Here is a 23782-nt window from a genome sequence, read left to right on the forward strand (position 1 = left end):
ACCTGTATTAGACACTGAAACATATGTGCTAGCTTTGCACACAGTGCACTCCGTCTCCCACTTGTATGTACGTGGAAAGTGTTTTTTGCAGTTCAACTGTGAAGCTGCATTTACGCTTCGGCTCCGCTGTCTGATCTGCTCCCTGTATGTGCGCGTTGCAGAGACAGCCTCTTGGGAATTCCGTCATGCAACAAAGTACCGTAGTATTGTGTGCAAAGCGCCAGTCAATTTAAGTACACGCTCAATGGTACCATGAAAAAGAGTGAAAACCGGACATTTTCATGAATTTATAACCCCCCCCCCTTCCGGACGCCCCGGACACTACATAAAAAGTAGACATGTCTGGGCAAAATAGGACGTTTGGTCACCCTAGTATATTTCATTCCGTGCACATGCTCAGACCCTGGTTGGATTCAGTATGTCATGTGGAGTTGGGACACAGCCAGTTGAACTTTAACATGGTCTAAATGTTGAGCTGTAATAGGTTCAGTCTAGATGAACCTTCTTTCCCATGAGAGCAGCTCTCTGCCTCAGTGCTCCAATGGTTAGCTTCTGCTGTTGGTGCTAAGCTACAATACAGCTCACACTCTGCTCATCTGCCCATGGGCTGCACAGGCGCTAACAACAGATTGCTAATCACTGGGGTGTGCTAGTCTTTGCACGTGAGTTTAGGGTTGAGTGCATTCTTTTTGAAACATCTTGCATTAGTCACACACACATAACTTCTAACACTTCACATGCACGTGTGTGTGTGTGTGTGTGTGTGTGTGTGTGTGTGTGTGTGTGTGAACAACACGCAGCTGTCTATTCTTTCTTTTATTTCAATGTTTTGAGGTGGCTCTACTGTTTTTATGTTGAAGTTGGTTCGGTGCCGAGAAGCTTGGCTGCAGTGTGGCTCTGTTGTCTTCTCATGTGTGTGCATGTGTGCACGTGTCCATCTCTGCGTGTAATCACTGCGTTGGTATTGTGTCTTAGCTGTTGGGGAGCAGAGCAACGCTGCAGCCTCGTAGTCACATGGGCTGCCCAGAGCTACAGAGAGGATGAAAGGAATGATGAAGAAGTATGGGAAAGGTCAAAGTTTAGTAAAAGGAGCAGACGATGAGTGATGCAGGAAGAGATAGTCAATGTGGAGGTGTAGAGCGGGGGAAGTTGGCACAGGAATAAGTTAAGCGTGAAGAAAAAATCTGGGTCAATGAAAAATATTGTGTGTGTAGTGGTGTGGAAGTGGGAATGAGCATGGAATCCAGTTGGAGAGGATAAATGAGCTGTAGACATGATCTGTCAGCTGACAGCTGGTCAGCTGTTGTTCACGTGAATGTGTTTTTGCTCATATTCCTGGCCAGGTTCCTGACTTGAAGCAGCTGATTGAATAAACCCTACAACATAATGTTTGAGACAGAAAGATTAATATTATATCAGTGTTGTGTCTTACTGTTAAATGCAGTAATCAATTTGGTTCCATTAAATGTTATTTATAGCGTTATCTCAGGGTACTCTACAGATAGAGTAGGTCTAGACCTGAGACTATAATTTACAGAGACCCAACAATTCCTCCCAAGAGCAAGCATAATTATTTAATTAATTAGTGTATACTGTAGTGTCAACCCTGAACAAAAACATTAAATCCAGTCATAAGAATAAGGACTAGAGAAAATGGTAGAATGACATCACTGGTATGGGGAAGTGGAGCAGAGTGCGGATTTGATTAACAAGTCTACATCATCCTCACACACACAGAAGACATGTGGTACAGCAGCACACACAAACAAGGATAGACACATGACACATGAAACAGAGGAGGGATTTAATTGACATGACACACTGCTTTATAAAGCCAATTAGAACTATTTAGAAAGTTATGAAATTAATTATCCATGGTGAGAACCTGACCCTGGTTCTCACCATGGAAAGAACAAGGGTCCCCCGCCAACACTGCCCACTGTACCAACCTGGAGTCATATATAATGATACTAAGAGTCTACAGCCAAGCTTTGAGCTAATTACTACTGTCAGCCTGCTAACATGATGAAGTTAAGCTGTTCACCAGGTTTACTATTCTAGTTTAGCCTGGTAGCATGCTAACATGTGCTAATTAGCACTAAACACAAAGTACAGCTGAGGCGGAAGTTTTTGTTCATAAACCAAAGTATTTAAAAAAAAAAAAAAATGTTGTTAAAGGCCAGGTAATCAACAACTTCACAACAATCCATCTAATAGACACTACAAACCACCAGCGTGAGCGTCAATGTGGCGCTGAAGTCAGGGGATGCATCCTTTTTGGGGGTGACACGTTGACCAGGTGTTACTTGGTCTTACAGTCATAAGGCCTAGTGCCAAAGTGTTTGGTTGCTATGATACAGAATATTTGTGGAGGTAAAAATGTAGGCACAAGGTGGAGTACTCGCTCCGGATGAAGGGAAGGCTGAAGCACAGTCACTGAGAAAGGACAGATGTATATTTACAGACCAGCAGTGTTCCTTTTTAATTCCTCCGTTGTTGTTGTTCAACACATGTACATCTATGATCCGACGGTTGGTCTGGTTTTGCCCTTCCTCTACTGTGATTGGACACAGAAAAAATTTGACAGTTAAAATTTGTCCAAAGTTGAACAGTCTTTAATATCAGTGAGCAGAAACAAATGTGCAGCGCTCAGTGCAAAATACACCCTTAGTGCCTCCTCGCTCCCGCCTCAGGTTTGTAGCATGGTGTGAATAATGTGGCTCTGCAAAGCATTCAAACCATACGCTGGCCTCAGGGGAAAAAACGCTTTGGTGTACAAACAGTGCTACCTGGTAGAGCACACTTAGTGCTCTGTAGATGATTTAGTTCATCTAGAGATAATGTGTAGATGTATTTTTTCCCTGTTAACCAATCAATTGGTTAAAGAGTTGGTAGAACTATGGTTGACTACAGCCCTAATCCTCTCACAAAATTCAATTCAATTTTATTTATAGTGTCAAATCCTAACAGAAGTTATCTCAGGACACTTTATTGATAGAGAAGCCTAAGTCAAGACCATCCTCTACCTGTAAGATGTCCTGAGACTACATGAAGATGTTGAGTTAATTCAGTGTGGTAGTAAATGTACAATGTAGATTTCAGTTAGTCTCTGCACAAATGCTGCAGTTCATTAAAACCCAGTAAAGTCCCATGTCCTGTGAAGTGAAGGGAGTTAGCCCTGAAGAGAGCATCAATGTCCCAACCACAGTCCGGAAGCTGAAGCAGGAACAGTTAACAACATGTTAACAACAAGAGAAAGGCCAAGGCTAGCTGACCAAGAGGAGATGAACAGGGATAAGGAAGAAGAAAGAGGAAGATCCCAAAAAATTATTTTCCCATATGGGCCCAGTGTGTTTGCCGTTAGTCTAGTTGGACTCTAAGTCTACACTAAAGCATCTATGCTGTGTTGTCCTCTCTTGTCTTGCTTGTCTCTGGCTCTGTCCACAGTGCTAACACCTGTCCACTAACGTAGGCACATCACTTCAGCCCAACAAAGTACACATAGCCTGGAATAAGACTTTTGTATAGCTCTGTGCTGTTTTTTCCTGCTTCATCTGCCCCCTTCTCTTTTTTCTTCCATCCCTACTTCCTTCTCTCTTTCCTGACCTGTTGTCTTTCCCTTCTGTGTGCATGACGGCTGCTTCTTTCCTTCCTTCCGTCCGTCACTCCTTCCCTACTGTCCTGTCTTGTTGTTGGCTTGTCCTACCGCGTGGCGTACATTTAGCCTTCGAAAGCACCCTGTACACTCCCACGCCTCAGGAGTACAGAAGGACAGTCCTCCACACCTGGATCCCCATCCACGCCCACCAGCCCAGCCCCTGGGACGCCCACACCCTCCTCTGTCACACCGCCAACCCCGCCTCTAAGGCATTCGGCCTCAAGATTTGCCACCTCTCTTGGTTCTGCCTTCCATCCAGTCCTGCCTCACTACGCCACTGTCCCGAGGCGACAGCAAGCCATCCCCCAAGCCCGCTACTGCTCTGGCCCCCGTCCCACCTCCTCCACCCAAGTCTGTGGTGTGGTCAGCGAGCAACTTCACTCCCCTACCCCCCTCACCCCCTGTCATGATAAGCAGTCCCCCAGGGAAGGCTGCGGGTCCACGGCCGCTCATCCCCATTGCAGCACCTTCTCCTCTCACCCAGAAGCCCCCCTCACCGGCCCCCAACGGCCGCCCATGTTCCCTGCACCTTCTCCCGTGACCATCCCACACAGCCACACCCCTATTGGCAACGCTTGCCCCACCCCGCCTCCCCCACCCACCCTCCCCCTCTCCCTCCCCCAAAGCTCCCCCTCCGTCTTCCTCCTTCGTCTCGTCTTCCCCTCCTCATCCCAGGCTCCTGGTGTGCCCTCTCCCTCCACAGCGCCCCCTGCTGCCGCTGCCGCTGCCTCTGCCTCTGCTGAGCACCTCTCCCTCCACGTGGGCCTGTCGGGGCCGGGGGAGACGGACAAAGCTACAGGCCCAGAGGGAGGCTCCTCTTGTCAACCCCCGCCCCAGGGTAAGGCCTCCAGTCCACACTCTTGTCTCTCTGTCTCACTGGCTTTGTCCCCTCTGTGTCTCACTGCTTTCTGATTCACACACTAACACGGGGGGTAGTGAAAACTGTTAGCTTGCTACTGAGCGGGCCACAGCACAAAGTGAGTCTCATAACGCAGGCTGATGGTGTCAGAGGAGGAACATGTCAGCCCTGGCTGCTGTAACCACACTTCTCCTCAACAGCTTATTAAAACAGCTGCTCAGTGACAGTTGTGGGATGAAGTGGCTGTTGCTCAGGCCTGGCTCATACATGAATCCATGCATATATGTCCATTTGACGGACATCATTTTAATTGAAAACAAAAACAATCATTTCAATGGAATTTTTCACTGAGTTCCTGGTTCAGTCTAACACATAGCAGTGCTCCAGTGACCTTTCTCCCTTTCTCTGATTGGCATCGGGAGCTGTTCTAATCACCAACGACCTCAGATTGATCAGAGCTCAGCATGTTCACATTCCACCATAGATTATTGACCATGACTCAAGGTTTGTAATGAGAACTGAGAGCAATGTAATTATTATTCATTATTATAATAACTTTAGTAAACATCTGGTTATTTAGTTTGAAGGGAACATGAATATTTATCAGATTATAAATGTTCTTCTATAAATCCTCTTTAGGCATCTATGAATTAGGATTAATACAACTCCACTGTGTGTGTGTGTGTGTGTGTGTGTGTGTGTATGTCTCAATGTCTCAATGTCTCTGCTCCATTTATTAGAATGGATTCCATCCAGATAGCGTTGAGCTTTAATATACTGATATCTGTTTTCAATACAATAACCATGTGTAACTAACCACATTTGTCATGTTGCCCAGTCCTGTTTGAACAATGGACCTGTCACTAATGCTGCATGTTGGTCAAATACAAGGTGCTGTGATATGATGTGACATGATTTTCCATGTATTGCATGTTTATTAATGCACCACAGATTCAATGACAATAGAGTAACCTATTAAAGATGATTGTTTTAGCAGGTTTATCATTTATGACAATCTTCCAGTGCTAGTATACTTGTATATAAGTATACAAGAAAATCTCTCAGAGCCAACTCTATCACCACAGTGCTGGGGAGTTAGGTATGGCTTCACCACAGATGCATTCTGGGATAGGAGAAAAGGTTAAACCTCATTGTCTCTTAACAGAGTATGTCCATGTGGACTTCGTCCACAGTAATCCCACCAATCAGTCCCAAAATTAACATCTAACATATTCTTTATAAAACGTCCCAGTTAGAGAGAAGATGTCCTACACATATTCTTTATAAAACGTCCCAGTTAGAGAGAAGATGTCCTACACATATTCTTTATAAAACGTCCCAGTTAGAGAGAAGATGTCCTACACATATTCTTTATAAAACGTCCCAGTTAGAGAGGAGATGTCCTATACATGTTCTTTATAAAACGTCCCAGTTAGAGAGGAGATGTCCTATACATGTTCTTTATAAAACGTCCCAGTTAGAGAGGAGATGTCCTATACATATTCTTTATAAAACGTCCCAGTTAGAGACGAGATGATCTAACAGATTCTTTATAAAACGTCCCAGTTAGAGAGGAGATGTCCTATACATATTCTTTATAAAACGTCCCAGTTAGAGACGAGATGATCTAACATATTTTTATAAAACGTCCCAGTTAGAGAGGAGATGTCCAATACATATTCTTTATAAAACGTCCCAGTTAGAGACGAGATGATCTAACATATTCTTTATAAAACGTCCCAGTTAGAGAGGAGATGTCCAATACATATTCTTTATAAAACGTCCCAGTTAGAGACGAGATGATCTAACATATTCTTTATAAAACGTCCCAGTTAGAGAGGAGATGTCCTATACATGTTTTTATAAAACGTCCCAGTTAGAGAGGAGATGTCCTATACATGTTTTTATAAAACGTCCCAGTTAGAGAGGAGATGTCCTATACATGTTTTTATAAAACGTCCCAGTTAGAGAGGAGATGTCCTATACATATTCTTTGTAAATCTGTACAATCATTCCCTAAAAGAACCAAGCAGGCCAGTCTTGTTGCACCGTCAACATCTTCTTCAAAAGTTGACATTTTCTGTGTGTAACTCGCTAGCTCAAAGTTAGTTGTTATTTCACAAAACAAGTTTTGCAGTGTGTTTTATACAGCGATTATCCAGTAAATGAACTGCCATCCATCCAGACTAAGCAGAAGATTCCAGGGAGGGAGGGGCCAGACCAAAACTGAATGATTCTGTGATGCTTTCCTAAATAGTGACAGTTTGAACTTCATTTTCCATCTTTGCCCATCCCCCACCCTTTGTCCCTTCCCACAACAGACATGGTGCAGACCCCAGGGTTGACCACCCCCACCCCTACCCCTCCCCCACCTCCACCCTGCCACCCAGCTCCACTGTGACCTCCATCCCTTCCACTCTTGCCGGCCACCCTCCCCTCCCCCGCCTCCTCCACTCCCTCCTACACTGACTCCAGGCGGGACCCCCCTTCCTCCCCAAGTCCTCCACTCCTCTCCTGGAGCCCCCCTTCCTCCCCCGGCACCTCCCCTTCCCGCCGGACTCTTCTGCCCTGCGACGAGCGTCCGTCTCAGGACTGGCTGCCGCCCCGCCGGAGCCAAACTGCGCAAAGTGCCAAGGGTGAGCGCCTGAATGGTTGTCTGATCAATGGAAGGCTTGACAACACATGTCTATACTCACATAGCTTTTCATATCTGTACCATACAAGCTATAGTACATGAACACATTATTACACATTATTAACTGCACGTGCACAAACAGCCATCACACCTTATCTTTATAATCGTCACACACATACAATACACATACACACACACACACACCACACACACACACACACACACACACACACACACACACACACACACAGTTACCATCTGTGACATCAGACTCAGAGGAGACCAACCTTGCTGCAAAACACTGCACATTTGCTTGTGCGTATAATGAAATGACACAAACAGCGTTTTTTTATTAATGGATTTTCTGATATGGGATGAACATAAAAAAGACCAATCATATGATTTTAGTTCAGTATCAGGGTAATATTTCCGTGTGATTGTATAGAACTCATTACATTTGTGTTTCACATGAGGTGTTGCCTGTATCCCTTCAGAGTGATGATGCAGGGGCTGCTCTGGCAGCAGCCATGTTAGGGGCTGGAGGGACCGCGGGGGCCAAATCTGAAGCCAGAGGCAACGGCCTTCTGCCTGGAGGAGGAGGGCTTATGGAGGAGATGAGCGCCCTATTGGCTAGAAGGTAGAGTCCCATTTAGGGCTGTGATGATAACTTGTGTCTTTTGCTTGCAGAAGTTACAGGAGAATCGATATTGTATGATATGAAGTATAATTAAAGCAATAATCATTGTGTAGTTGTATTCTGTCCTACATTCAAGAGTTTATGGAAAGAAAAAGAAGTTGCTTGTCACTTCAGCTTGGCAAACCTTTTTTGTTCTTTTTACTTTATTGCCAATAGAGCTTTCTTTCTGCAGAATAGATCAACGGAGAGGAAAGAAAACAGAGGGGCTGTGAAAGACAGCAGAACACAGTAAAGATTCTCACATTGAGCTGAAATGGAAACACTGTGCTAAGGGTTAAGCCCATGTTTTTCAGGGTAACGCTGTTTACTTTACCAGCGGTATTGACAAAAGATAAAGCCATGGTGTCTTGAGAAGCTCTAGCTTGTTGTTTTATTGTTAACTTTTAACACCTTTTACATCAACTTTGCTCTCTCTTTTTCCTCTCACTTTTCCTCACAGCGGCACTCATACGCTTCTCTCTGTTACCGCTCGCTCTCCACACACCACTGACGTCACTTAAGGCACCCTGCCATTCTCGCTTTAACTTACGCTAACCTCATAAGGGGGTTGCAGTTAACTGACATACCGCAACGACATGTTGCTATGTCACCGTGGTAAGACAAACACTATACCGTCACAGCCCTAGTCCCATTGTCACATAATATTGTTAGCTTCGTTATAGATGAAATACATATAAATATGGACTGCTCTCTCTGCTGCCTTCTGGCAAGACGTTGCAGAGTATTGGGTGTAGTCAGATTCTACAACAGCTTCTTCCCACAAGCCATCACAGTTGTCAACTCAAAATAACCCCTCAACCACTATATATCACTGAGTCAATCGGTCTGTCTGTCTGTCTTTTAGTCTATCTATCTTTCTATCTATCTATTATCTATCTATATCTCAAGCTCACAACGTACACTTATGTGTGGCAGCTTTTGCTTAGTGGTAGAGCAGTCGCCTGCCAATCAGAAGTTAGTGGTTTGATCCCTGGCCCTGCAGTCCCATGTCAAAGTGTCCTTGGGCAAGACACTGAACCCTGAGTGGCCCCCAATGCTGCCCCATCGGTGTGTAAATGTTTATCTGAAGAGTAGGTGGCAGCTTGTAAGGCAGCCTCGGCCACAGTGTGTGGGTGAATGGTTCCTGTACTATGCTTTCAGTAGTCGTTGAGACTAGAAAGGCGCTATATGTAAATGTGCTGTATTTATATAGCGCTTTTCCAGTCTTTTCCAACTGCTCAAAGCGCTTTTACATCTAATATTCACCATTCACACACATTCATACACTGTGGCCGGGGCTGTCGTACAAGGTGCCACCTGCTCATCAGATAAACATTAACACACATTCACACTCCGATGCGCAGCACCGGGGGCAACTCGGGGTTCAGTGTCTTGCCCAAGGACACTTCAACAATGACTGCAGGGGCGGGGATCGAACCACCAACCTTCCGATTGGCAGGCAACCGCTCTACCACATTCACATTTACTTATGGCACGTATGTCATTCCTGAATAAAGGCACTAGGAAAGCACTCCATTTCATAGTTTATTGCCACACAACCGACGCTTCGGGCGGCGCCCTTCCTCATCATGTGCACAGTCAAATAATAATACAACTAATACTCCTCACACAGGTGGGTTTAACGATATACAGCACAGGTGGAGTTATTAATCCACTAACACATTAATCCCAACACTAAATCCAGGCCAGAAACAAAATAAAACTATGACTTTATTCAGACTGACAATAACTGTGAAATATAAAGTCAACATTGGGTGGGGGTAAACACAGCAGGGCATCACACAAATGGGCTGTTTAAGTGACACTCCCCCAGCTACAGCACCCTGCAGTCATTCATCAAGGCTCTGGGAAGGCAGCCAAACGGTTCCTGATGAAATCCAGATATTGTTTCATACACTTTCAATATTTTGAAATAAACAGTCTTTGGTTTTCTTATTTTTATCTTAATCGTATTGATTTATATTGAGGTGACATTGGATTATCATTAGATCCCATTGGTCCTTACCTAAAGGCCCATCAAACTGTACATTCCATGTGTAGTCGCTGGATCAGGAATAGCAGATTCAAATAATTAAAGGTACCCAAAACAGGATGTTTTGACTTTGAAAATACAGCAAAGCTCTAAATGTTAGAGTGGACAGACAGCATTTATGCTGAGGAGAAAAACTATAAAACGAGAATATGTATACATATACAGTCTATGTTACACGGAATTCCCCTGAGGGGCTCTTTGAATTACTTTTGAAAAATAATTTCATGCAACTTGAGTTTAAATGTATCTGGGCTTTATATTTCACAGGCGGAGAATTGCAGAGAAGGGCTCGTCCCCTGAACCTGATCAGAGATCAGTAAGTACCAGCTTCTGTCCTGGCTACATTTTGTTTATTTAGGTCTAAAATATCCTTACTCACGGCTCATTGTTGAATCACACAAACACTCCTCTGTGTAGTAACAGCCATGGTTTCCCCAGTGTACAGGCTGTACCACATTCACTACATTCCTGTCCACAGTACACACTACAGTCTAATCACTACTCTCACATACCCTAACATCTGCAGAGAAAACAAGGCCTGGATTCAAAACCGGCTTCATTTCTATGTATCATAGTGTTATATCATATTTTTCTGTTCCTGTGACTGTATATTTTCTATGTGCAAAACAATAAATATATTGTTTCATTAAAAACACACATTAGAACAACATGTTATACTCACCAGTCTGCAGTCACTTCCACTTGGCTGTTTTTTTGATCAGCTGTAAGCTAACATCAGTGAAAGGATTATTAAATGTCTTCCAGCAGATCACAGAGCATAATCCCTCCCTTTCCTGGAAGGCTTTTAATGTCAATGAGGTGTTGACTTGTAGTCACTATAGAGTAAGACTTTTAATTAAATTCAGCATGCATATTGAAAAGAGAGAAAACAATGGCTAAGTCAGTGTATGGATTATAGGTTGTCCCAATCACCTGGACTACACAGGTGTTCCATCGCCGCCATGGGACATTAGTAGCACAATTATCAAATAAACCTCAATGAAAAACAGATGTAGAAGTATAGATATGTAGGGGGTGTTTTTAGGGAAATTAGTAACCCCTTTATTATTTCCCCGCATTTGATACATTTGCTATCTGTGTTACTGATAAACAGCTAAAGATGAGTGAATCTGTATTGAAACTCCCTGATCTCCCTCTGAGTGGGACTCATGTTTGACCTTTGACCCTTTTCTGTCTGTCTAACAGGAGGAGGGGGGCGAGATCAACACAACCCCTAAAGTGTCAGCCTGTAGCACACCAGGTGAGTGTCAGAGGGAACCCTCCTGATCCACGGCAATCTCTTTAATCACATCACTGTTGATATTGGACATTTGGTCACATGGGTAGAGAAGTTTGGTTTTCATTTGTGTTTCCTTTTTCTGCAGACATGCCCAGGAAGCCATGGGAAAGAACAAACACCATGAATGGTAGCAAATCTCCAGTTATCGGAAGGTACAGCAGCTCACCACTCCTTTGTTGGACATGTGCTGTCTCTGTATTTGTTGTGTAATGTTAGTGTACATTTTACATCTAAAATGATCCAGAAGTTTCATTCATTTGAATTAATGTGTTGTCTACCTGAAACGTCCACCATAGGGGCATATTGAAACACATTAGCATCCGCTAGCTTTAGCATGATGCACTGCTGGGGCTGCTCAGCACTGTCTAACATCACTAAAGCTTATGTTGCCTTCATGTGCACGTTGGATGTGCGTCAGACACCCAGTGAAAGCAAAGCGGACTGTGTGCCAATGAAGAGGAATAGCTGCGTATCACATTTAGCTAAGCAGTTATCAAAGGCTACTGATTGGATTGTATGCTGGATGAAGGAATCCCAACCACATGTACATTTTACTGCTAACATCCAGCCTTATATGAAACACATAGGACATCCATTTATCTCACCTGAGACTGTCTAGTTCTCTACCCCAGTAAACACATTATCTGGAAACTGCTCAGTAATACTTCAAGATCCAACTGTAATAATTATTTAGGACAATAATAGATGCTTTGGAGTGTACTCAGGGTAAAACCATAGATGTAGAACATATTTGTATAGTTAAAAGTAGGTTCCGTAGAGAGAAACCTTCAGAACAAAGCTGAGTGGGCGTTCTGATCAGCCCTGACTCATTAGGCTGGGGGGTGTCACATTGATACTCAGCTGTGTCTCTGCTGCTCACACAGACGAGAGGCTCCGTGGAGAAATCCCATGGGAGCAGATTCCTCCAACAGGTAGAGAGAAAAGGCCCTGCAAACTTGTGCAGAACAAGCCAGGTTTGCTGTGATGGGCGTGGTTTTATTTTCTAATGCTTGGATCAAACCTTTGGAATGGATCATGTGTTCCTGTGGTTTGATATCTCATGAGATCTAGTCTTTGTGTTTGCATGCTGCTTTGCCTGCTGCTCTTTTTCTTTAAAACAGGGAAAACCAATCGTGTGTGTCATACACTGTACACCCGCCCCATCAGACACAAAAACGCAGTAAGCCCAGTGCACAGGAGACCTGGCCCAGTGTTATCAATGTGGAGCCAGAACAGATCCAGCAGGCCCTCAGATAAGGCCCTGCTGTGTGTGTGTGTGTGTGTGTGTGTGTGTGTGTGTGTGTGTGTGTGTGTGTGTGTGTGTGTGTGGTGTGTGTGTGTGTGAGTGTGTGTGTGTGTGTGTGTGTGGAGAGAGAGAGAGAGAGAGAGAGAGTGCAGAGCAGATGAGCGCTGATTATAACTTTAATATGTGACCTGCCAAGTGAAGTGTTAAGCATATTAACATTTAACCCTGCCCATGTTTTCAATAGAGTTGTTTCAATACCGATACCAGTACCTGAAAAGCATCCCATAATGCCTAAAACGCTGTTGTCAGTATCGGCGAGTATGTGAGTCTATGCACCGATCTCATACCACGTCATTTAGCCCCAAAAAAAATATACTTGGAAGTAGCTTGTTTCTGTTCTTTCTTTATGACTGACTGTCTAAGTAGATAATATAAAAACACGTTCTCTGTGTTTATCTGTTTATGTTTCACGAATGGTTTAACCTGAGACAGGCAGTTCAACAATGGTAGCAAGCAGCTGGTAAAATTTTACATATGTATGCATATATATGTATAAATATATATATAGTATATATATATATATGTGTGTGTGTGTATATGTGTGTATTTATGTATATATATATATATATATATATATACATTTAACACACAGTATATATTTGTTAATGGATGTCAAGTTCAGGTATTGGAATTGGTATCAGGAAGGAAAGAATGGTGTCTGTCACATTATTTTTTATATATCGTATAATTATTATCTTCAAAGCAGCATTCATGGCAGCAATTTACCAAACTACTGTTTAATACTGTTACTGTTAAATTGTTAAAGTGCTCCTATTATGCTCTTTGGCTTTTTCTCTTTCCTTTATTGTGTTATATATATTTTTTGTGCGTTTTATAGGTTTACAAAGTGAAAAAGCCCAAAGTCCCCCCAAAAGGGACTTATCATCTCCAACAGAAAACACTGTTCACAAACTGCTCCAGACAGCTGTATTGTAATCCAGCCTTTACTTCAGAGACAAACAAGTGTCACTTTGTCAGGGCACTCCCTCATACTCTGCTTCTGACTGGCTAGTAGTCCTTACCTAGGTACTGTCAGGGCACGCCCTCATACTCTGCTTCTGACTGGCTAGTAGTCCTTACCTAGGTACTGTCAGGGCACGCCCTCATACTCTGCTTCTGACTGGCTAGTAGTCCTTACCTAGGTACTGTCAGGGCACGCCCTCATACTCTGCTTCTGACTGGCTAGTAGTCCTTACCTAGGTACTGTCAGGGCACGCCCTCATACTCTGCTTCTGACTGGCTAGTAGTCCTTACCTAGGTACTGTCAGGGCACGCCCTCATGCTCTGCTTCTGACTGGCTAGTAGTCCTTACCTAGGCACTGAGCATGTGCGACTCCCAACAAAGATTGAACAGAAGTGCCTCGCTAACTAAACTCAGTTGCTAAAACAGAGCTCAACACACAAGGTGAAAAGAGGAGCTCCCGCAACGGGGAGTACAACAAAAATATGGTGTTTTTTTAAACATAACCACATGAACCTTTTCTGGTACAACCTCTAAATGAAATTATGAACCTAAAAATGAGCATAATATGAACACTTTAAAACATGATTCACCTATTTCCCAGTTTGAATATTTTAAGGGTTAGTTTTTTGGACTGAGTGTATCTGTGCAGCTGTGAGTCATCTTTACACTGGAAACAGTATTACCAACCCATAGCCAATAAATGGCCCACTGAAGAGCTCATTTCCTTTTCTTTCACTTTTCCTTCCTGTCATGCTTTATCTCTTGAAAGTGATTGGCTGCTGTGTGAACAGAGTTAGGACCCTTCTCAATGTGGCTGGCATACTGCTGGCTTATTGCTTGTGTTCTGACATGTGAGAAGAAAAGAAGTTGCACCCAGCAAGTTTCAATTATATGCAAATTGAAAAGAAATGTGTCTTTGAGGAACATTTTGAAAAACAGAGACATTTTCCTTGTTAAGTTTTATAAGTTGTTGAGCCCTGTGTGTGTGTGGTGTGTGTGTGTGTGTGTGTGTGTGTGGTGTGTGTGTGGTGTGTTGTGGTGTGTGTGTGTGTGTGGTGTGTGTGTGTGTGTGTGTTTTACTGCATGTCAGGTAAGTGTGTAGTCCGGTTTGGTTCTAACTGCAGTAGTGTCATTAAGCCAGGATTTTTGGTGTTAACTTACAGTTTTTGCGTCACAGCAATACCCTGTTGTGTAGTAATCACGGTTGTTTTCAGTTTTTGGCACAACATTGACATGGACAGTTTGTGATGATTATCCACAGGCTAGTTCCAGTTTCAGTTATGTAGTCATGTGGTCTAGTAGTCAGATGCTGCACTTTGAGTGAATTAAAAATGTGTATACATTTGAAATACATGATAATAATAATGTAGCAGCCAGAGATGAACATCCTGTTTCTCCACTGTATTCTTATCGCTGGTTCTTTTCCTCTGAACTTCTTTTGGTTTTGTGTCTCTCCTCCTAGACCTAAATCCACCCCTACACCTACTGCATCCTTAAGTGCCAACGGCGTGCCAACAGAAGCTGTTGACTATGACAGATTAAAACAGGTAGGTGAACCAACTTTAACATTCATTTAGAGACTTGATGCACAAGATACAAATGTGACCAGATCAATATTCCTCTACAGGTCTGTTCTGACTAGAACAAGTCAGACAGTCATTCCACTGACGCTGTACTGGAGTCTGTGAGATAATCCACTCATACTGTATCAGTGCATTGTTTTACCTCTCTGTCACTGACAGGATTTCATAAGACTCTCATATGTTAAATGGTTTAATACAGTTGCTTTAATTACTTCCAAATTGCACATACTTTTATGTTTCATCTGTTTGGCTTTCTTATTTAATTCCATTTGATGTATTTTGAGAACCGTTTCTTCCTAATCCTCCTATTCGCAAGGACTAGTACTATGTGTTTTTTTCTAATACTGAGCAGATCTATGGCCATCATTCGCAAAGTTTTGCAAGCATGACAGTAATCTGACTGTATTCCTATTATCAATTAGCTTGTCAGTCGTTGATATTTCATTGTGATGTGCTGTCAAATTTCTAATCTCAGGCATATTAACACTGACAAAAGGGTTTCCATTGATCTTTTTTCCCTCACTAATCATACAGCCCTGTTAGCATGCTACTACAAGGCAGCTCCTCCCTCTGGCCTGAATCAAGGAGCCTGTTAGATAAGTCCTGAGTCTCTCTAAGTCCAGCATATCTGCCCCTATAACTGCTCACAAACCCTTTACTATACTCACTGTCATGGTTGCTTTCTTATTCAAGCAACAAGTTGTCCAACCAATACGATGATATTAGCTGTTTGTTCCCCCCCTCTAATGCAACCTACAGGAGAGTTTCATATTTAATGCAGAAAAGGAAACAGTTGCAATTTTAAACACGTTGTTGAAATGGCCCCAGTTTGGTTCCACCAAAACTACTTAAAAAAGTTAAGTTTAGAATCATAAACGATCTCACAGGGTGTCCCACACAGGGATCAAACGGATTAGCTACTTAGTAAAGAAGACAGAGAATTTCCCTTTGCCAGTCAGCAGTGCCTCTAATTAACTAAGTCCTAAAGCCTCTGTGTTAGCAATGCCCAGGGGAGTGGAAGGTGGAGTCTGACATTCATCCCGTTTGTATGCAAAGGTGACTTTGTTTCTTTATTTTTTTAGGACATTCTGGATGAGATGAGGAAGGAGCTGTCAAAGCTAAAAGAAGAGCTCATTGATGGTAATAATCATTGAAGCCTGTGCTCTCTTTTTTTTTACACACTAACGATGAATCTATACACCAAACACTACAAATGGCAATGCAGCAGGAACTCTTACTTTTGTGTGTTTGTATAACTTGTATTCAGGTGTTTCTTCTGTTCAAAGTGAAATGCTGGCGGAAGACAGATGTAAAAAAACATACCCTTTGTACAGTAATACATTGCTTGATGTCAAAGGTACCATATTGTTATGCCTGAGAGTGTAAATGATAGCTGCAGCACTCATGTTGTTGCAGACGACAAATGGCTGCAGTCACAGCAGCCTGAACAGACACTACTGTACGTGGGCAGAGCGCCCTCATGCTGCTCTACCGTTTTTTGATCGGTAGTCCAAAATGTGAACCCGTGTTTTGAACTATTTTATGAGCTGCTTGTCTGTTGCACTTTAAGCCAAAATGTAGGAATCTGCAGTTTGTTTAAAGTAACAAAACATGCCTCAAAAATAAGGTTGCACTTAGCAATGCTAGCAGGGGTTATACTTAGAAACGAACAGGAGAACCCACGGGGCCTAGTAATGGCTTTATCCAGTCCTGAATATGAGGAATAAATGAAAGAACTGTTTTAGTTTGTTACAACTTCTTTATATTTCTATATTTTACCTACCAAATTAGTTTATGCAGGCCGACAAACACAAGTCGTCATTCACTTGTAGGTCTTAAACAAACTCAAAGTGTCAATAATAATCTCTCACTGCACAGGAAAACAATGTGTCTGTAAACTGTGAGGGATGATCATGGGGGTTTGTTTAACACTGCTTGTCTTTGATGCCCCATCCAACTTCTTTTTAGAGACGTCGCCCTGTTCCAAATGAGTAAAATTTTGTTATATGTATATATTTACTATAATGATAAGATAAGGCCCAAACTAGGTTTATACATTGGAATAAAGCAGAGCTTTCCTTCAGGAGGTCAACAGTCCTGTCATGTGCATCATCTGTCCCAGCCTCTTTATGTCATGCATACTATTTCTAACTGCATTTTTGTTGCAACAAGACGGCCAGCTATCAGTGGCAGCACTCAATGCAATGTGATGGAGGCAGTGTCATGCACCATTAACTAGCTGCATTCCAAATTTTGGATTTCACAGGCATGACATATAGGATAATGTACAGCAAGCCGGTCATTTTTGTGAGTGAAAACCCCAACTGTCTGATGCAGGACCCTGATGCAATCTTGCTTCTTACACGGTTTATTACACTCCCTATTACATGGCTTATTACAGATATTATTACACAGCTTCTTACAGGGCTCTTCATACAGGGGTTGTCTGCCTGTGTCCCGGTCGGGACGGTGAACTTTATTGTTGCTGAGCCTTATTCTCTGGTTGAAGCCAGGTCGCCCCGGTGAGTGAGCTAACTACTGCTCAGTTAGCAATGTAGCTGTTAGCGCTGGTAGCGCTCCCAATTTCCTCCCCCTCTCTCTCCCTCCGGGATCCGCTAATCAGTGCCATGAGCTCTGATTTAAAATGATTATATTGAGTTAAATATGATCCAGTGATCACAACTCCACCCATGGCAACAGTGTGTTATACTTAGCAAGGGTCTTCTATACAGATTTAACAGACCGTAGAATGTTGTGATTGACCAATCAGAATCACATGATGCATCTGTCTTTGTCTTTTTGTCCTCAGCAATCAGGGAGGAGCTTGGGAAGTCCAGCACGGCGTAGAGGAACCAAACTCCCTCTTCAAAACATCGACATCCACGAGACCCGACGGACAAACCAGACAGAATGGATAATAAAATCAACAAATGGTGACGATGACAATGATCATATTAATACTGAGAGAGGACATTATTGGACAAAACAACAATGGACAGGGTGGTGGGAGGCTTGTAACTCTGAGAGCCTGCTGCCCCCTCCCACTGAGGGCATCGCATCCTGGAGGACAGTGTCTGAAACAGAAGCAAATGTCTTTATGCAAAGTAGATTTCTCTCTCCTTGTCCTATAATAATAATAACAACAAGAAAGAAAAAGAAACACAAAACAATCTTGAACTCTTCTATGATTCTGTATTAACCATTGGCGCATAAGTGAACAACAGCGGTGATGCTAAGAATCAAAACTCTTGGGATTTTAAATGAATGAAAGGGCATGTTTAATTAAGAGAGTTTGGAGGCAGGAAGAATGGGGGATGGAAAATATCAACTTATTTCCCCATAATGCCATAGAGGTAGGGTGCGTGTGTGTGAGTGTGTTTGTGTGTATGGGGACTGACAGTCTCTGGTGAAGTCCACCACTGCAGGACACTGTAAAGCTTGTCTTCCTCAAATACTATTTTACCCTGAATATGTACAAAAGAGAGAAAACGTTATTTAGTAAAAAAACATCTATCCTCCATGTCTGCCGCCGTGTAGATCTGCGGCCATATCAAGTAGCTCAATAATCCAATCTTTAAACAGGATGCTCTCTTGTCTGTGGAATCATAATCACAAGTGCTGTTGTCTCCCGTCATGTCTTTGTCCATGCTGTTGAGTGGCAGGTGGACGGACACGGAGGACAGCTGCCAATCACACTGCAGCCGTCCTAGCTCTCTACCAAACCTTCTCTGGCAACTCAAAGTTCTGATTGGTGTATACCTGTCATGCAAGTTGACCATGGTGACGTGACGTGTAGCTAGAACTGACTTTTCTTCCTCTACGTTTTGGTTTGAAAACTCTCTGTCATGTTTGTCATATTTAGGTAGCCTACTCTGCATGGTTGTTTTCTCTAAACTCTAAGGGTCACAAGTCTGCCACGAAATGACATTAGCTGTCAAGTTTTATAACAAGCAATAAGTGTAGCATCTATTTGAAGGCCCACCTGTCCCAGTCCTAACACCACCAAACATGTCTCCATGTCTGTCTGTCCCCATTGGACGATGTTACTGTGGGACACCTCGCCACTTCTCGTCAACTTTATCGCAGATATTCTGTGACCCTGAAGGCTGACAGGACACAATATCAGAGCAACGCTGTAAGATATGATTTCATGGAATATCACCATTTTTTAAGTCACAATACTCTCCTTTTTGTTTTGGTTCATTTTCTATAAAGTATTTGAAGGATACTGTGTCTTTTTATCCTTTATTGTTAAATATGATTATTTTACTGCATTTATAAACTCAACCTTTTGGAAGGTGCACAGGACAACCCAAATGTGTGAGAGATGGTGACCATATGAGGACATGAATGTGCCATTTACTATTTCTAGTGCTTAGACCTACTGTTTCAGCTTTTTTTCTCCTGCCAATGTCAAATTATCAACACGAGAAACTGTTCTTCTGAAAACGCTTCAGTGCTGATTTGTTTCACTAAAAGTACAATCACCCTGAGAGGAATATGTTGGAGCTGTAGCTAATGTCTATGTCCCACTCTGTTCTCTCTGTCCTGGTGAGAATCTGAGGAGGATATGTATCTCGCCGTGGGGTTTTCAGGACAACAATCTTTTGACTTTCCAAAAGAATCCAAGCTGGTATCTTGACTGTTCCATGTATCATAATTGAGAACTCACAAGCCAATACAGTGTGCATGCCATCACCACAGTTGGGAGACCTGCAATAGGCCTATTTTGAAAAGGAATGGTAACAATCAAATGGTGGAAACATCCTCACTTTTAGTCCTACAATTACTATAATTCAACTCCATAGCATCTTTTCATTTGACACTCCCTGCCTGATAAATGTATACATCTTTCAAATGCCACACTCCCACTTTGTAATGCTAAATGTGTAGTCTCCAAGCTTAGGTTGAGATAACCCTGGTGACATCACTATGATGTCATGACGGTTATTTTCTCAGACTCATCAAAGCCTCTCAAGAAGCACAGAAGACATTATATGATTGGAGAGCTGCTTTTGATTTGTTTATCAGTTGCTGTGTTCTATGTATATGACAATGTTCAAGGGCTTGGATGTTTAAAGATGAGAAGTCACAGATTTGAGAAAGTTGCTCTCATTTGCTTTGGATTAGGTCAAATTTGTTAAATACTGTCATGAGAAAAATGAATGTGTTAATTACGGTCAGGTCTGTGTCATGCTCTCTCTCTCTCGATAAAGTTGTTTCCTCCTCTGATCCACTTTTCTAAATGGAGACCCTGACCCAGCCATGAGGCTCCCTGTCCTGAGTTTTTACATCCACAGCACTTTAAGAGCAAACTCACCGAGCAATCCAACATGCTCTGACAGCATAGCCTCTGTCGCCAACGGTGCGGCTTCCTCACCAAAGGATTCAACTAAACATAATCACTCTCAACAAAGTCGCCTTTCTGATTTTTGTATCATTTTGACGAAAATAAGATGTCTGTCTCTATATTCAGTCCTTTGGACGTGATGGCAGGTGAAATGTTTTGAAGACAAACTCTTTGTGAAGCTGTGTGGTTTGTGCCTTGTTCCGAAGTTGCATTTTTTATGTCAAAGACATAAAGATGACTAGTAATAATATCTATGGACTGTCATTATGATCTCATGCAGTTTTTATTAAGTTTGGCTTTGTTTTTTATTTGAAGGGAGAAGTTATTGACCGTGGTGTTTTCCACAAAGATAACGTCTTTGCACCAAGTTCTTGTTTGTTTTTTCCACACGTGATTTACCGTATTTCCATACAGCTGTGAGTTTGATTTTCTAACAGCTCAGGAGTACAATCGAGCATTGAGAAATGAGGCCTGGAAGGGTTAAAAGATGAGCGTTGTTCTGACATGATTTTTCTAAACCAGAAGTCTAGATGAGTCTGACTGTGTGTGTTCTGCATCTCAGCTTTCTTTACACGCTTAGAAATCTGTATTGACGTCTGCTTCACGCTGATGTCAGATTGCTGATGGAAACATTTATCTTTGTCCTTAAACCCAGTTTCTGCCGAGGGAACTGATGCATTTGGCTGAAGCGAGTTTCCAGATTTATTATTTTCTCATCTTCATTGTACCATATTGTTATCATGTTAGTTAGTCTTTTCTTACATGCTAACATATTGATTTGTTTGAGCAAATTAAATAAAAATTGCAGTACAAGACTAGAAGTGGTTTCTTTTAAAATGATGCTCATTGTTGGAACCTTGAGCGGGGTTTTCAGCTTTAATTGTTTTAGCCTCATCTTCATTTTCAGACTTTTTATATATATATATATATATATATATATATATATATATATATATATATTATATATATAAAACAGCATTTTACCTAATTTTGTCCCCCATGGTCTCTTCAAATTTTAACTCCAAAGGAGATTTCTATATAACTAATTTACTAACTCTTTAGTCAGAGAACTGACTCAGTAAAATTGATCTAAAGTTAGCAAACATTTCATTTAACTGAGCATGGTGTGTTTCATTGCTTAGGAGTTCAACTTGTTGGTTGTAAGAGAAATATTGCATTTGTTGTTCTTTAAAACAGTCAAATGTCTCAATTTAAGTGAATATTGCCATTGAAGTTCCTGCAGGACTATCACTTCCTGGTGTTCTCACATCTGTCATTACAGCAGCTCAGCCTCGGCTTCAAAAACTGTGACAACATATCTGACAGCGGCTCACGTTCACGCTTGAGCACAGGAAGAGGAAGAGCATGCCCCTTTATTTCTTCAAGCCTGATGGATGATGCATGCAGTCTCTCTGCAGTCCTTCCTCCGTGTGAAGCTGTCTGTCAGTGAGCCGAGCCAGACCGCTGCTGCTGCGCTGCATGGTGAAGGATGACTGAACTGGGGTTATGACCCAGTTGGGGTTTGCACTTTCATTGGGCTCAGCCACAATTGATTTTCTCAGAGGACTGAGGTTTTGGGGAACCTTGGTTTTGTGTACTTATTTCCAATTCCAGCTCAGCTGTCCATCTATTACCTTTGACATTGTACATTTTAATTTGTGTGTATGGTATTTTGCAAAGGAATGAATTGTCAGTTATTCATATTTCTTTGTTTGATTGAAGGATATTAAAGTTGCAGAAAAGCAAAATATCTAAATACAACATATTTGACGTTCAAGGTCCAATATGTAAGTTATTTACTGTAATAAATCCAAAAATGACCCCAATGCGTCATCAGATATTAAGGAAACATGCTAAGTTGAAATACTATCTTTTCTGACAACAATGCTTAAGCCAGTATTTTCTCCTTTTGAAATTTCCGTTCCATGACGTAATGTCTGTTTGTGTTTTGGTCTGTGTGTTGTTATCAACTGCCCAGTTTGACAGCCAGGCCGGGTTGCCACCTGTAAAATTTATACCCAGCTCGCCACAGCTGTAATGTTTGGGATCAACAGAGTTAGATTCTACCTGATCTAAAAAACAACCCAATGTGTATTTAACAGTTGTTTGACCAGAGACGTAACACACCCTGGGTAAATATTGGAGATTTATTTGAAAGATGGAGACAGCTTAGAGCCCAAAAAGGATGCAGAGTTGGCTAATTTTCTCCTGAAAACAGCTGTTTACAACGAGCAGCATGTTCAGCGGCCCGTAGCCGACAGCGGTGAGTTATTTAAAGCAAAGAGAGGGGGGGTTGTAAGTTAGCAGTGTGTTTAGCAATTTTTGCTGTAATTCTAAGCTAATAAAAGTGTGTATTTGGATTGGGTGGAAAAGGACCGTGAGGTTGTGGGGGTTTTAGCTGTTCTTACTGTACTGTCTATGCCGAAAAAGTCTGTCAGTTGGGTACAGAGCTCCTCGTGAGCATGGGCTTTTATGACTTTCAATATAGCCAGCATCTAACGTTAGCTACTCCGCTGTGCTGCAGAATAATGTCTGAATATGTGAGACAAGCGTCTAGCAACACTGTTGTTGATCCTGCGGCCTCACCCTGGCAACCATAGACTGTATATAATATACAGTCTACAGACAAACCTTTCAAGTTTAAGAATAAACACACTTGCTGCTCTTTATTGGTAGTAAAAAGGTTTCTGGGTAGCTTCCCGTGCAGCAACACTTCCTGTGGGCGGGGCATAGAGAGGTCTGCCAGTGCATCTGCAGTTCATTTGAGGTTTTGTTTGACTTGCTTCCAGAGAGGGGCTGTGCTGTGCGATTGCAGAGAGGAAGACAAGGAAGCCGACACAACGATGATGCTGTTATTGGATTGGACCGTTTGATTTTTCAAAATCTGTTTTTCTTCCTCCTAATGTGTTTCTGAGCTTTGGGTATGAGCAGCAGGTGTCACAGTAGTCAGATCTCCCATTAGAAATTACTTCTCACTTTCCCACAGAGATGCTACAGTATAATCGGCTACATAATTATTGTTTAATGAATCCCTGATAAGTTTCTTTGCAAGATTTCCTCCTGATGGCAAACCAGAAATATGAGGACAGATAGGTGTTTACTATGCAACATAATTATGCAACTATGATGTGTAATGTTAGAATGAATGTAGCGAGGATATGGCATCACATGTGGACACAGTGTGTCTATACGTAATGCATCTGATTAACATTAGCATGGCAACAAGTCTTCAGGAGTAGACAGGGGCAGAAATATTTTAGTGTCACTTTTTACTACCCATAAAGATGCTTAAAAGGTAAGAATTTCACCAGGATTCTCGTTCTAGTCAAAGGCTGCATTATTAAATAAAATAGGCCTAAATTAATCTGTTATCTCACATTAATACTAAATGTAATGTT

The 23782-nt window shown here is 42.2% G+C and overlaps 2 protein-coding genes across 2 annotated transcripts in view; both read left to right on the plus strand.

The window, feature by feature from the left end:
* enah (ENAH actin regulator) overlaps window positions 1-21199 on the plus strand; it is a 66438-nt gene extending 45239 nt beyond the window's left edge. Inside the window, 16 exon segments of the mRNA XM_032542343.1 lie at window positions 3725-3774; window positions 3776-3966; window positions 3968-4164; window positions 4167-4257; window positions 4259-4314; window positions 4317-4496; window positions 6839-6891; window positions 6894-6948; window positions 6951-7153; window positions 7647-7789; window positions 10149-10197; window positions 11088-11142; window positions 11267-11333; window positions 14914-14998; window positions 16117-16174; window positions 17844-21199. Coding sequence (XP_032398234.1) covers window positions 3725-3774; window positions 3776-3966; window positions 3968-4164; window positions 4167-4257; window positions 4259-4314; window positions 4317-4496; window positions 6839-6891; window positions 6894-6948; window positions 6951-7153; window positions 7647-7789; window positions 10149-10197; window positions 11088-11142; window positions 11267-11333; window positions 14914-14998; window positions 16117-16174; window positions 17844-17881 — 1571 coding nt within the window. The 3' untranslated portion in view covers window positions 17882-21199.
* Window positions 1-23782, plus strand: part of mdn1 (midasin AAA ATPase 1) — a 1030807-nt gene that overhangs the window by 236091 nt on the left and 770934 nt on the right. The gene's annotated exons all lie outside the window — the stretch shown is intronic.

This window comes from Etheostoma spectabile, chromosome 18 (genome assembly GCF_008692095.1).
Source record: "Etheostoma spectabile isolate EspeVRDwgs_2016 chromosome 18, UIUC_Espe_1.0, whole genome shotgun sequence".
In the NCBI taxonomy this organism is placed as follows: Eukaryota; Metazoa; Chordata; class Actinopteri; order Perciformes; family Percidae; genus Etheostoma; species Etheostoma spectabile.